A 16,049-nucleotide genomic window follows, 5' to 3' on the forward strand; every position below is an offset into this window, starting at 1 on the left:
GTGGCAGGATTTTCGTTCTGAAATATTGATGCATACTTCTAAAAATATCGTTTTTTAAGATTATTTTATTATTTTTTGTTGGATTACATTCATCAAAATATATGATTTATGATTTGTTGTACAATCTATTTTGGCAGTAATATTTATTGTTGATAGATAAAAAGCTGATAAGCCCCATTCCAAGTATCTACCTACAGCATGTGTAATCGACCACCACCGATTTCATCCAAAATTTAACTACAAGTTCATTGACTTAAAACATGAAAAAGAAAATAAAAATAAGGTGATCGGCATCCCTCCGTGATTACAATTTTTACGAAAACCCATGATTTTTCTTCGTCTGGCAGGTACGATGATACTCTATACCTAAGGAAGTCAAGGATATTTCCATAACGAAAAGATCCTGGAACGACCGGGAATCGAACCCAGACACCTTCAGCATGGCTTTGCTTTGTAGCCGCGGACTCTAACCACTTGTCTAAGGAAGGCCCCTTAAGGATTTTGCTTACCTTCTTCAATTTATATATTCAAAACAATAAGACATAGAAAAAAAAGACCTTAGCACTTTTGAAGGAAATTTTATGCATATATATGTTAATATCAGTTTGGATTCTTAGTGCCATGGACAATATCTACCTATTTATATGATAACACACCTCGGAACTCATCAACCAAAATCGTTAAAAATGTCTATCTTGCCTCGAGGGCGATTCAAATTTAAAAAATGTTTGATTATCCAACCTCGCATATGCTCCTTACCATAAAAATAGTGTTCTGTGAAATTTTCAGCTTTCTAGGCGGTGATTTAAAGGTGGCCCAAGGACAATGTGGGTTTATATGGAAATAACCATGAAGAAATTTTGAGAAATGTTCCAAACACGCTAGTACTGTAATGTAAGTAGAAACTTATCATCCCATATTGAAAAATCATTCTTCAAACCTTAATGAAGGATGTTGCTGAAGAAACTAATCCCTTTTGAGCTGATATTGTTGAGGATTTTTGTAATTCTCTAATGCCATATTAAGTTAAATAATAGCAAACAAATTTATGAATGTCTTCTGCTATCCGTCGGATTGAATTTCTGTTTTCAGCAAATTTCTTTATTATGGTTTGAAGAATGAGTTTTCACTATGGAATAATAAGCTTGTACTTACATCACAGTACTACCGTGTTTGGAAAATATTTCAAAATTTCTTGATAGTAATTTCCATATAAACCTACATTGTCTTTAAATCACCACCTAGAAAGCTGAAAATTTCACAGAACACTATTCTTATGGTAAGAATGGTAAGGAACATATGGCAGTTTGGATTCTCAAACATTTTTGAATTTTGAACCGCCCCAATGTTACAATGTAAATGTGTGCAAACGATTCCTCGAGATTCTATCCCAGTTAGAAGCAATGCCCAACATTCCGTTTGGTGAAAGTTAATACTTATGCTCCTTTTTGCTGACAATTCCTCCACTGTGCAATGGTTGATTGATGCTAAATGTTACATCGTGCTTAGCAACATGATATGGGTATACCATGTAGAGTTTATTAAATAATGCCACAAAAACTTGTCATGCCACAAAAACTGTCATTTTTACCAACTGTGCAATCGATTGAACATGAAACGGTAACTCTAATCAAGCTTTTCTCTTTTTTTCTGGTTTTATGAACGCCAACCCCCATCCTCGTTCCATTCCTAACGTGTGTAAACTCCATTTAAAATTTAATCCCCCATGTCATCCGTTGGAATCCCGCCGTTTGACGGCCACACCGCCACACAGGAGCCCTCTTGCGGGAGAAGCTAATGTCCGGAAAGTTGCTCATCGTTTGGCGGCACAGCATCTGCTCGGAAATCACCAAAGTGCGCTACATGACACCGGATATTTCCCGGTCGGTCCATTCGGAAATTGTGAATTTGTTCTTCCCGCCGGATAGTGAAGAGAGTGATGAGATTTCCAGCGCACAAAACAGCAGAAAATCGAGTAAGTACACCGACACAGACCCATTCATACAAACTCTTACAAAATCCGACTAAGCTGACGATGGCAGTTTGAGATTAGTTGCGACAGACGGGTTTGCATGGGAAGGTAGTAATTTGAAAAGTTGATATTTTTTATGGGAATGCGGAGATGACAATGTGGAATTGGTACAAACTTGGGGAGGTTAAATATTATGTGAATGCTAGTAATTTTGTTGTTGATAGCGTAAGAAGAGGCCAAATGAGTGAGGCAGCCATATAGGTCAGTGTCATTTGGAAACGTTTTTTACATTTTTTATGATGACATTTATATTTTCTTTTTCTTGGCATTACGTCATCAATGGGACAGAGCCTGCTTGTCAGCTTGGTGTTCAATAAATATATTTATTTATTTCTTAAAGGACTCGCTACAAAAATGTTGCAGGTGTTTGTCAAATTTGCTATTATGGGGGTCCCATGAATCAGAAGGACCACCGGATCGGTCTTTTATGGACGCTTCGGATGAAATGATTTATCCTTTGACCCAGTCAATTGTTATTGGTAATAAATATTCCGGAAAGTGCCTTGTGACCCAAAAGATCTAAACACCTGCCTTATAAGCGACAACTATAGATATGTTCAGTTTACCCAAACTCAACAAACATTACTTCAGCTGCACCAATCGATTATCAGCACAAATAAATTGATACCAATCGTTAAATAGACGGATACTATAGATAGCGTCGCAAATCAATGTCACTCCAAACATGCAAACAATACCAAGGATTTCATCCCATCATGTTTTGGAATCTGGAATCGAGAAATAAAAACATTGGATGCACCACAAACACAATAACAAGCTGACGCTGACTTTCCTGATCCAAAGAAAACCATGTGACAATCTTGGGACAGCCTGAAAGTGTACACGCAATGAAGCTAGCAGTAAGGAAAATCTCAAGACTGTCAGCAGTGAAGGGCACGAAGGGATTCCCCCCCAAAGCTTCGGGGCACCATCCTTTTTCTTCAATTTTATTTTCACCATCCACCCGCTTCCGGGTTCGCCTTTACCGAGTGACACCAACTGCATTCAAGTTTCAATTCATTTTTTTTGTCTTCGGGACCGTTCCTTCTTGGAATTTTACGACTTCCTTTCATCTTCGCCCTGTATATGTTCGTTATCTAGCCCGACAGCAATGGTATTTGAATCTGTTTTGTTTTCAGATACAAATAATCTTGTTTGTCAAATATTTGTCCGGGGTGTCTGCTGGATGGGGGCCACCATGTTTGATGTGAGCCGAAAAGACACAGAATGGGATTTTTGTGTCCTTACGCTAACTTATGCTTTTTCGAAGACGACCGGACTTCAACGATTGTTTTTCTTAGCCCGCGGTAGAAAAATCGAATCTGTATGTACTGAAGGTTTCTAGGTTCGATTCCCAAACGGTCTAGTTTCATTTCGTATTTCAAATTACTTTAATTTCCCTAGCCAGGTGAGTTGATTTCACTTGCTCATAAGAGAAAAAACGCTTTCAATTAACTTAACCTAGATATATAAGGCATTTATCGTGACAATAGAAGATTGCAACGTTTTTTACCTAAAATTGTAATGATTTTATTTGACATATTTGTTCCAATGTTTCAACATTGGATATTCTATGTCACTCATTGGTACTATACCAGGGAGGAAGCTTCAGAATCATTTTCAAAATTTTATTTTGAATTCTCTGTAGAGCTTTCTTCCTGGTATTACAACAGCTAGTCCATATTGGTACAGCATACAACGTGGCTGGCCTGAAAATTTGTTTGAAGATCAAATGCTTGTTCTTAAGACCAAGTTTTGATTTTCTAGTAATAAGGGGATAGAGACATTTTACATATTTATTACATTTGGCTTGAATGCCCTCAATGTGATTTTTGAAAGTTAAATTCTTATCTACAGTATGGCCCATAAAAAATGCGAAAGTTTTCGTTTCATGGTTTCTGGTAGTTTTTATAAGGAAAATTTGAACGAAACATTAATGTTATTCATGATTTGTAATGTTTAATTCGTTGAGACTCAGTTTTTTGCTTTAAACATGATTTCTATTTGTTACCTTCACCATACTAGAGATAAATTGGAAGCATACCTTCAAATTTTATCATGCAGTCATCGAGTTCAATATCTTTGCGATGGAAGCTTCTAAAACATCAACGATGGGGTGAAATTCTTCACAGGACTTGTCTCCAGCATTCGCCCATATCGAATGATAGAATGGATTCATACATTGATCATAGGAGTGTTGAACATATTTTCGAAAAAAGGCTTATTTTGGAGAGCCGTGGTTGGACCTTCATATAAGTGAGATAAGCGGCTCTGTTTTGCTCAAATCATATGAGCTAGTATTGATATAAGTTGTCTTTAACCGAAGGAACAAATTTCTTCCTAAAAAAACTGTTATAGAAATCTGTATTTACTTTTCATTAAGCTTTAACAACAAATAAAGGCATATAAAACCCAGAAGACGCAAATGCCTTCAAAACTATGACCCCGGGAAAATCTTTTATTGTGACTATGAAAAACACGTTCTATAAGAATTCCTCCATGATATTAAACAAACTAATATTTCTAACAATAAAGTGTGATTTTCGAAGGTGGAAAGTTTATCACCAGAGTAAACGACATTACGACGCTGTTTCTTACTTTGAGCGAACAAAACCTTTAAACTTCTTTGCTTTATTACATTAATTGGGACAGTAAGAAAAATATGACAAAAATTGTCCTAGGTGGCGAAGTTATGTCAGTTATGTCGCGCGTCGGTCAAGTGAGAGTGAAAAAGTGGCGTGATCCGTTAGTTGTGTTTCATCCTTCGACCTTGACGCTTGCTTCTGCCGTGGCCGGCGATGAGGACAGGATCAAACATGACGCGCGTCGATCGAGTAAAGTGAAAAAGTGCCGCTTTCGATTAGTTCTTTTAGATCTTCCGACATTGACGCTTGCTCCTGGGGAGTGCGCCAAGAGAGCCCCAGCAGTCGTCAGTTGTTTCCCCTCACGGGTTGCGCGCCTATTTTCTCTGAGTGCTTTTACACAGCCGAGCAAACGAGTGAAGCTGAAAGAGGATTGTTGCTGCTCAAGGATGACGAATCAATTGGTGAGCTCGTTTCATGCTATTGTTTCTAATCTATAAAATATGTATGACTGCACCTTTAATCGTTAAAACGGTGTGACGTAAATATGATTTTTCAAAAAAATATGAATGGTTCGTCACTGTGAGTGTCGACATAAACTCTGATTCACAAATTATTTCTGCCTAAATTTGTTTTTATTAAAAACACCTTCTTCTTTTTACCTTTATTTTTGTAATTAAAAAAAAAACTTTGAATGGTTCGACACTGAAAGTGTAGACTTCCAAAAGGTTCACTTTATTCAACAAACTTTGAAAGGTTCGTCACCTCAAGTGTCGGCATATTTTTTCTCTACATAGATATTGTGCATATCAAATGAAAATATTATATTCACATATAAGCATGTTTATATCTCACAAATAATTATTTATCATGGTCTAATCGCTTATCAAAGTGAATCTTGTGACCCAACGATCCTTCCCATTAACAAACATCCCTCCCAGTAACCTTTGCGGAGATGCAGAGGCAAACACGGTCTCCAAATAGCAAAGGTTACACACTAACATTCCTTCCCCCAAGGACGTGGCCGGCGCCGTTATTGACCCTGTATAAATAGAGGCACTGAATTATGCACACTGAAGAAGATTATGGCCAATCCCAGCCGAACTTCTAGTTGATTATTTGTGCATTTTCACTGACTTCGGTCAATCACGGAATAGCAACCATTGATATGTGTAGTCAGTCTAAGCTAAGCTAAGCTACTAGCGCTGCCTGGTGGCGAAATTTTGAATCAATCAGCTTGAACAATGATAGTCCTTGAGTTACCGAACAACTTTGCCGAAGACGCCATCTTTCTAAGTGGTCAGCATCCTGAGATCTGAGAAACAAAAGTTTCATGCTCACTAGCGCCGCCTAGCGGTAAAATGGCTCAAATAATGATAGCCCTTGAGCTACTGAACAAAGACGTCATCTTTTTAAGTGTTCATACTCCTGGGAAATTCGCAAAACCAAGGGTGTTGTACAAAGTCCAACGCGCGACTAAGATTCCTGCTACCAGCCCAATCAAAGGGATTGGAGTAATGCGACATGTGCTATACACTAAGAATACAGGTAATGTCACAATGGATCAAAATAATGGTCGCAGTAGCTCATCCGAACAGAAAAATAAAGCTGAGAAGCAAGTTTTGTTTTATTGGCGTCGTAATGTCGAGAAGAAGAGGTTTTATTTGAGTGATTTCGTTAGTTAATCAGTAAAAATATCAGTCCGAATCAGTTCAACTTGCAAGATTCAATTCAGTAACAAGATTTGTAGTATTCAAGAATGTCATTTGATTCTTAAATGCTATAAATTATGGTATGGTAATTTACCATATTCTTCCATGGTAGGGGAAGATGGCCCAATACGCACTGATAGGGTAGTGGCCCGACTCATTAGATCATTCCTAGAACGTTTCTTTGTATAATAACCCAAGAGTTTCTGCTACAAGTCGTAAGCTTTTCCGATGATTTTTTTTAACGAATAAGCGTTCCCATGGCACAGAGTTAACTCATGGGGAAGCATGGTTGCTAACTCTAAATAGCATTGTACCCCACCCAGAGATTCAATTGCCCCCACCCATTTGATCATTTTGAACCACCCTAATTTTTCAACGAACTTTTCGACACGATTTAAAACCGTACACAATAACTCAAATTTGGGAAATATTTCCAATGTGCTAGCTAGCAAATATTGTAAAGTTACTATTAAGACTTCAAAAGTGGATCGTGTTACAAGAAAACGACACAAATCCTTGAGTTGGCATTTTGGACCATTTGACCCTGTTTCACTTTGAACACGTGTGTCTTCATTGCCATCGACTCTCCATCGATGCAACTTTGATTTAATTATATTTTGCAAATCCTTACATGCAACGACGACCGTCTACATTGTGTCATTCCCACTCCGAGATGTCGGCACAGGTGTTTAAAATGTCAAATGCTGAAGTCTGAAAAGTAATTATACTCCGAGCTGCTCTGCATATACAGTATGCTGCGAACCGCGCACAAGTCTCCATTTATGTAGAGCTATTTGGCACTTTGAAGTGAATGTTTCAAAAGGCAGAGTGCCATAGAAGGTATTAGTTTTGCTTGCCTTCATGTTTATGTGTTTGTCGCAGTTGCTCTTCTGCAAAGGACGCTCATACAATGTGTTTTGTGAGGTACTATTAAGCACTACTAGTATCATTGAGCCCTTTGATAGATAAGAAAATTCACACAACTCCAAACAAAAGCTTGTTTCTTCATTAGTAAATTGCTTAGTTTGTGAAGGAAGCTGAAAATGAAGTTGATGTAAATGAGGCAGATATGTTTCTAATATAAAATAGAAATTTATACTTCGACCTTTCTATGTATTCCCTTCAAAATTAAAGAAGAATCATTGTAAGTATTCAAAGATCGTCATAACTGTTTTCAAAACTTCAACAATTCAGGATGACATATTTGAGCTCTACATTCTACTGAAGGATTCACATACTGTAAAATATTTCTAAAATATAACAAGAAAGGTTAAATTCATTGCTTCGCTAGGGTACGAATCCCTCTTTGAAGTTTATTGTGGCGCAAGATGATGGGTAACTTTGCAAGCTAGTTTTGGAACCCGTATTTAGGGAGGGTTTCATTTTATAATGAGAGTAAAAGAGTATCAATTCGAATAATGCTATTAACGAAAGAGGCTTTTCGACTCGACACTTCTGCTAAATGTTAAGTCACGGGTCTTCCTTGGTCTATTTTTGGGCAATCATCTACCGGAAGCTGGAAAAGTTTCAATCCGCTTTCGTCACTTGTTTGCCTATTCTATTCTGTGCTATGCTCAAAATTCAACAAATCATTCATCAACCAGGGGCAGCACCTGCAGAAACCTTTAATTGATTGTAATGAGTGGAGCACTACGCTACAAAGTTTATGGGACCGAATACCCACTAGGGTAAATCGCCAAAGATTGAACGGTTAAGATAGACGTTTTTTTGTTATTTGATTTTCATGGAAATTTTGATAGAAAGGTTGCTAAAACAGCATTCAACACCGTAGACGATTGTTTAACATTATTTCTGTAACAGTTTTAGCATGGTAATGTCCATTTAAATTAAAAAAATATATATTTAAAAAGATAGTTCTATACCCAATTGTTGAACACATACATAACCCATCTTATCCTAATGTTGAACGATTGTCGCTAAATGTTGACCGTTTTACTTCCGCATTCATTCCACTTGCAAGTTCGCGCTCCTCGTCGGTTGTGAGCCCAGGGTTAGGTCCGCGAAGCACTTTCCCTGACCACTCTGGGCTGAAACGGAAGTGAATCGTCCCCTACGACACTCCATAGACTTTAGCGGCTTCTCCTAATGTACATTATTTTCGACATTACAGCATCAATCGCGAGATTGAGGTTATACTCCGGATAAATCGGCTGCCGATACGTAATTTCAATCATAGTGTAAACAAACAAACGGTGATGGCATTGATGCCATAGTGAAGATAGTGAAATTCGAAAAAAAAACAAGAATCAGAATGGCTATGGGAATGGGATGCAATTAATTATACTTTTCTGAATCGCGTTTTTCACCATTGCAACATACACCATTATAGGATTTTTTTATAATAATTATTCAACAGATATTTAAAGCAAAAACAATACTATATTGTGTAATGCAATATTTCATTTCAATATAGGTGTTTGGTACGAAAATAAAAAATCTGGCAATACTGTTGATGAAACCAAGCCTTTCATGTTATGCTAGTGTTCAACAAATGGAAAATGTACGTGAAACGAAAGTGCTATTGAAAATGATTTTATGTAATTAATAGATACGAGTAAATTGTACGGATGTTTAGAAAATAACTAAAGTAGACTTTTACTGATATCGTGAAAAGGTGATTAACCCAATATACGTAGTATGGTTTACCACACATCTTATTTCATAGCAGCCCCAGCTTAAGTTATTTTTTAAGAGAATTGAAATTTTCGTTCCACCTACCGATAAAAATTTTCAATAAATATTTCGTTTCAGAAATTGATGTGCTAATTAAATTTATTGTGTCCAATAGTACAGCTAACTTACAAAAAAATCTGTATAATTTATTGAAACTGTTTGAAAATGGTTCAATTTCCTGTTTTAACATGGTTTGTACAGATCGTTCAACATTTGGGTAGCGTTCAACAATTAGCGAATTACCCTATAGCAAGCAACGATGAAGTCAACCATTAGAAGCGGAAAGCAATTTAATTGCTCCAGGCCATTACAAGAAGCGAGTGCTGAGAGAAGGAGATTCATTAGGAGTGATTTCAATGTGTCAAAAGGGTGGCAAAATTCGTAATGTGGGTCGCTCCAAGGATAGTTCAAATTGGCAACAGCGACAATTTCGGTAGGTGTGAGAATATTTTATCGATTCGTACCAGAATTACCATGCCCACACAGTTACGGATCACCCACAGTGACGGATCACTTTTGCGTTCAACATCGGATAACTCGCTCAAAACATAAACGTTGACGTGAAACATATTTTTCCCATGTTATACTATTTGTCTTCTACCATTTGTAATGTTGAGCACAACATTCAACCGCCAAATAACGATGTTTTTGACAAATGTTTAGTTGGTACCACACAGCTATCATTATATGGTCGTTTTCTATAAGAACTGCCGTCAGCATTCATAAGCTCCCACAGGTGGTAAAATTCAAATGTTATAGCATGTTTTATGCTCGTTCGCTTCGATTTAGTATGAATTCATCTTTGGAAAACATTTTACATGAATTTTTATTCAAAACACCGAATATTAGCACTTCTAACTAGTGATCCATAATATGGACCAGGAAATGATTGTTTACCACGGTTATGGATCACTTCCAAAGAATGTAGATTTCTGCTTTTTTATGCATTGGATTCGACATTTTCAGACAATAGCACTAAGGATAAAACTAATAAAACATCAAGGTTTGTAAATTTCATATTTTAGCAGACAAAAAAGGGTGGAAAACTTGGTGTGGAGCGGAAACATTTCATGTCTCAGTTACTACAATGCAGTATCACAATAAAAAGGGCATTTACCCTTGTTTCCAGCTCTAACACTGCTATTTTTTGCAGTAATATATGACACATTGTTAACTTTCACCATACCATGCAATACAGATGCATTGAGTTGAAAATCTCTTGATTTTGCGCACTGATCCGTAATATGTCACAATTTGATCCATAATATGATAATTGATCCATAATATGGTTTTCAAGAACCGACACAATTTTTAATTTTTTTGCATTCCTATGTAAATATTACACTCAAAACAGTTTACTAACCGAAGTTCCAATTTTGAACGATTCGATTCGTGCTTTAAAATTACAATTTTACGTTTTCCATGTCGTTATATTGAATTTTATAGGTTGGACTCCACACTATTTGATCCATAACTGTGGGGTCATGGTATACATCATTATACATGAATGAGTGTTTTAAATGAGCCTTATCTTTGTTAAAGTTATTCTTGCATTCGTATAAAGTGCGGCAGACATGATCAAGGAAATTACCGATTCAAAGATATTCTGGATCACCCATGTATCGAATCCAGAAACCTTGAGTTTGCCATTACTTTATAGTTCCGGACATCCTAAAACACAAATGAGTGTCCCAAAAGCTAAGGGGTGTAAGTGCCATTTTGGTCGAATTTGTGTAAAGTATATTGAACAATAATTACTAATTATTCTACTGTTTTCAAGTTTTTCGACAGTTTTCTCCGCTCTACAGAAAAAAAAAAGCAATTTGTAGAAGATTGGCTTGGTTTTTTGCCTCCTGTTGCCACAACAACTGACGGATTGGCATCCCGGCCTCTCACACCGATAGCCTAGCATATTGGTAATACCTCTACTTACTACCTACCCTACAGATTGATAGATGAAAGAGGATGATACGTTGTTTTCGGAAACGTTTATAAAAAATTAGTTCTCGCAGGTTTATTATTATTAAATTACCGATTCTATATCATTACCCGGAATGCAATTTACCGGAAGACCATTTACCGGAATATACCATAACCCGGAAAAACCATTTACCGGAATGCAGCATCTACCGGAATGCACCATTACCCGGAAAGCCGAACCTTCCATTATGGACGACCTTTATCAGTGTATTAGTTAAAAATTTTCATATTCTTTCATTGATGCTCAGCACAAATTTATTTATTTATTTATTTATTTATTTAACGAAAAATTTTGAAAGAGGGAAAAGCCCCTTTGAGTGATATCATTTCGAAATCGTTCTCAAAAGGGCACAAAACCTCTTTATCTTTTCTAATAACGTTACAAAAAGAATCTTAAAACTATAGGCTCAACCGGAAATGATCCATATCAGAGCCGATTTCTTGAAAAGGAAATTCCAATAACCAAAAATGGGAAATAGTTGAAGTGAACAAGAGTAGGTTATTTCTTGATATCTGAAACGAGAGATAAAAAAAGCAAAACAGTATCAAATATTATAACAAATATCTTTGAAAAAATTATATAAAATTTGTATCATTGAAAGTGATCTGCTACCAAGAATATCACGAACAGATATGGGTACTGTTATGTCTAAATTCTTGTATTTTTCTATTATTTTTTTTCTAGGCAAATTATATTTTTTGCAATGAAAAACTATATGATCAACATCTTGATAAGATTCTCCACAATCACATAAATTAGAATCTATTATGTTAATACGATATAAATGACTATTACAAATATAATGATTAGAAATAAGCCTTGAAAACATACAAATGAAATTTCTACCGACAGACATTTTTTTAAACCAGGGACTTTCAGCAACAATAGGAACAATTGAATGACACCATCGACCTTTATCACTCGAATCCCAATCAACTTGCCAAGAATCCAAAGCCTGTTTTTTTATTCTAGCATAATATTCTGTATGGAAAATATCACGTTCATAAATAACTCCACGAGTAGCTCCTAATTTAGCTAAATAATCAGCTTGTTCATTACCATATATATGACTATGGGATGGAACCCAAACAAATTTAATTATGAACCCCCGAGAATGCAAATCACATAATAATTTTCTTATCAATAAAACTAAATAATGGGTTTTGAAATTAAAATTAGTAGATTCAATAGAATTAATACAACCTAAACTGTCAGTACAGATAACAAACAAATTTGGATGATAATCCTTTATTATATTACATGTGAAGTACAATGCTACCAATTCAGCTACAAAAATAGAACAGGGAGATTTCAATTTGTAAAAATGGACTACATCAATATTATAAACTCCAAAACCTGCATTATTTTGAATCAATGATCCATCTGTGTAATACACAAATTTTTGATCAAAAGTAGAAAATTTTCGTTCAAAAAATAATTTTGCATATTGAATACACATATGACTTGGTATTTGATTCAATTCCCAATGTAACGACTTATCAACAAAGATCTGAAAAGAATGTACATTTATATCACAATTATAAAATGTATTTGATAAAACAGGTAATATATTTTCTGAAAAACAATGATTAAACGAGTTCAATATTTTACTAGTAGGATTTATTCTGTGTAAATCTCTTAAAATTTCTATAAGAGGGTGTTGATTTGTGAAGCATTGAACAAGAAATTTACAATTTAATTCATGAAAACGAATTTTGAGTGGAGCTACTCCTGCCAAAATTTCAACAGATTTTGTATGAGTAGAATTCATTAATTTCAAACAAATTCTTAAACAACGAAATTGAATTTTTTCAAGTTTTGAAAAATGAGTTTGAGTTGCACAACCAAAAGTAAAACAACCATATTCTAAAACTGAGCGTATTGTTGTTTTATAAAGAATAATCATATCGGATGGATGAGCACCCCACCAAGTACCAGTTATAGTACGAAGAAAATTAATCCTTTTAAAACAAATTTTCTGAATGTATTTAATATGAAAATTCCAATTTAGTTTTGAATCATACCAAATACCAAGATACTTGTATTCATATACTTGTTCGATTTCATACCCATCAAGAAATAAATTTACACTTACTGTAGAATGTTTACGTGAAAATATAATATACTTAGTTTTTTGCACTGAAAACGTAAAACCATTATCGTGAGCCCAGGAACCAATATTATCTAAACAAATTTGCATATAATGGCGTAAAATTTCTCTATTATGTCCACTTACAGAAATAACGTTATCATCAGCGAATTGACGCAAAATACATCCATTTGGAATAATAGATGAAATATCACATGTGAATAAATTGTACAAAAAGGGACTCAAACAAGATCCTTGAGGAAGGCCAAAATAGCTATTACGAGTGAATTTAGACGACCCATTGTGATAAAAATGCATAACTTTGAAAGAAAATAAGTTGTATATGAAATTGGATAATATTAAAGGAATTTTATAAGTATTCATTTTATTAAAAAGTAAATCAATGAGTACTGAGTCATAAGCTCCGGACACATCCAAGAAAGTAGAAATAGTATCCTGTTTTTTATTGAAAGCAAGTTGAATTTGAGAAGCCAAAAGTGCTGTGCAATCACGAGTACCACGTCCTTTTCTGAAACCAAATTGACAAGGTGATAAAATATTATTATGTTCAGCCCATATCTCAAGACGATTTAAAACCATTCTTTCCATAAGTTTACGTATGCATGATAAAAGACTAATAGGTCTACGACTATCAGCCAAAGAAGCATCTTTTCCTGGTTTAAGTATACTAACTACTTTAATTGAACGCCATTCTAATGGAATAATATTTTGCATAAGAAATGAATTGTAAATTGAAAGTAAATGAACTTTCCCTTCATAGGGTAAATTTTTGAGAACGATAAATTTAATATTATCAATACCTGGTGCAGTGTTATTAGTAATAGATAGCGCCAAATCCAATTCATGTAATGAAAATGGCAAACAAAGCTCCGGGAAATAATTGACTGATTGCTTTGTTTTAAAATTAATAGATTGAGGAACAAAATCTGGACAAATTTTAGATGCAAATTGATCAATCCATTTATCGGAATATTCCAATAAAACAGGAGGAGAATTATCATAATTTCTTAAATTTCTTGCTACAGACCATAATGTGGATAATGAAGTTTCTCTATCAAGATTTTCTATGAAATGTTTCCAATAATTCCTTTTTTTAAATTTAGTAGTACGAGTAAACCAAGCTTCCGCTTTACAATATAAAAAATAATTTTCTCTAGATCCTAAACGACGAAATTTTTTAAAAGCTTCCGATTTATTTTTTAAAGCAATTGAACAATCATTATCCCACCAAAATGTAGGACGTTTATTTTTGTTATTATTACACAAAATTTTATTTTTCTGAGATTTAAGTAAGCAATTAAACATAAATTTAATGAATTCAGTATAATTTTCGATTGGGGAATTTGAATTTTTAAGATTAATTAGTGAAACAGAAATTAAATCTGAAAATTTAACCCAGTCAACATTTTTTGAATAATCAGGAATAGAAGAATTTCTTTGAAGATTATTTTGTGAACAGTGACTAAAACAAATCAAAATTGGGAGATGATCACTATTATTGGGATCATTAATTATGCTCCAAGTTGACTTAAAAGATAAATTATTTGAACACAAAGATAAATCAATACATGAATTTTGTAATGGAGGAACAGCAATTCTGGTAAACGATCCATCATTTAAAATGTTTAAATTATATTCATCAATCAAATCCAATAATAAGGATCCACGACCATCAATTTTATCACTACCCCAAGAATAATTATGTGCGTTAAAGTCACCCAAAATATAGAATGGGTGAGGAACACTGTCTAAAATCATTTTCAATTCAAATAATGAAAAATTTATATTAGGAGGAATATATAAACAAATAATATGAAAATGGTAATCCATATGTTTTACAGAAATAATGACATATTCAAAATGTACATTCAAAGATAAATTAACATATTTAAATTCAATACCATTTCGAATACCAATCAAAACTCCTCCAAAAGGAACATCTCTATCCTTTCGAATTATGTTGAATGATGGAATTCGTAGAATTTTTGATTCAGTTAACCAAGTTTCATTTAAACAGAAAATATCAATTTTGTTATGCTCAAGCATTACTCTCAGTCTATCTATTTTTGGAATTATGCTTCTACAATTCCATTGTAAAATATTCAAATAACTATTGGAATTCGAAGCCATTACGATGAAAATAATGAAGCAATGATGGGTCCGAATGCATTCAATTTATCAAGCAAAGAGGCAACAAATGGTAAAATAAATTTAATAATTTTTTTCCAGAAATCACTAAATCCCAACAATTCTACTAATTCCTCCAAAATTGCTAAAATTGAAGAATTTTCGTTAACATTATTGTTATCATTAGACGTATTGGCATTTACATTACTATTTGATGGATCAGATTCAACACGTTGGAAACCTGGAATAATACGAGAAGATGAAGAACTCAATCGCGGGAAATTTTCATCGAATGATTTTGCATTTGAATCAATTTTAACTTGAGCTTTATTTGAAACTTTTTGAATTCTTTTTCTTTTTGATGGAGGTTTATAAATAAAATTATCTAAATTCAATGTGTCATCAAATTCATCATCAGTTAAGGATTCATAAATATTTGGAGCGGTACAATCCGCCGAGTTTTTCAAAATTTCAGAATAAGAAAACTGATTTCTGTTTTTCAATTTTTGATGGAATTTGGATTCATTACTTTTGTATACAGGACAATCTTTCAAAAGGTTATGTTTTTGATTACAATATATACAAAAATCAGAATTTTTACTACATTCTGATGATAAATGAGATTGACCACATTTAGAACATTTAGGCTTATTGGAGCAAAATTGATTCGTATGTCCGAAAAGAAGGCATCGTTCACAATGCATAATTTTCGGAAAAAAAAGTCGAACACGAAAAATTACATTGTTTACTTTAACAAAGTCCGGAAGTACTGATCCAGCAAATGTAATTTTCATACAATTTGAATGAACAT

The 16,049-nt window shown here is 34.3% G+C and overlaps 1 protein-coding gene across 3 annotated transcripts in view; it reads left to right on the top strand.

Moving 5' to 3' along the window:
- LOC5569618 overlaps positions 1-16,049 on the top strand; it is a 357,222-nt gene that overhangs the window by 237,113 nt on the left and 104,060 nt on the right. For all 3 annotated transcript variants that reach the window (XR_002500093.1, XM_021842777.1, XM_021842778.1), the window contains one exon: positions 1,775-1,975. Coding sequence is in view for 2 of the 3 variants with exons in the window: in XM_021842777.1 (XP_021698469.1) it covers positions 1,775-1,975 (201 nt within the window). In the remaining variant the exon portion in view is untranslated. The remainder of the gene's footprint in view (positions 1-1,774; positions 1,976-16,049) is intronic.

Source organism: Aedes aegypti, chromosome 2 (assembly GCF_002204515.2).
Source record: "Aedes aegypti strain LVP_AGWG chromosome 2, AaegL5.0 Primary Assembly, whole genome shotgun sequence".
In the NCBI taxonomy this organism is placed as follows: Eukaryota; Metazoa; Arthropoda; class Insecta; order Diptera; family Culicidae; genus Aedes; species Aedes aegypti.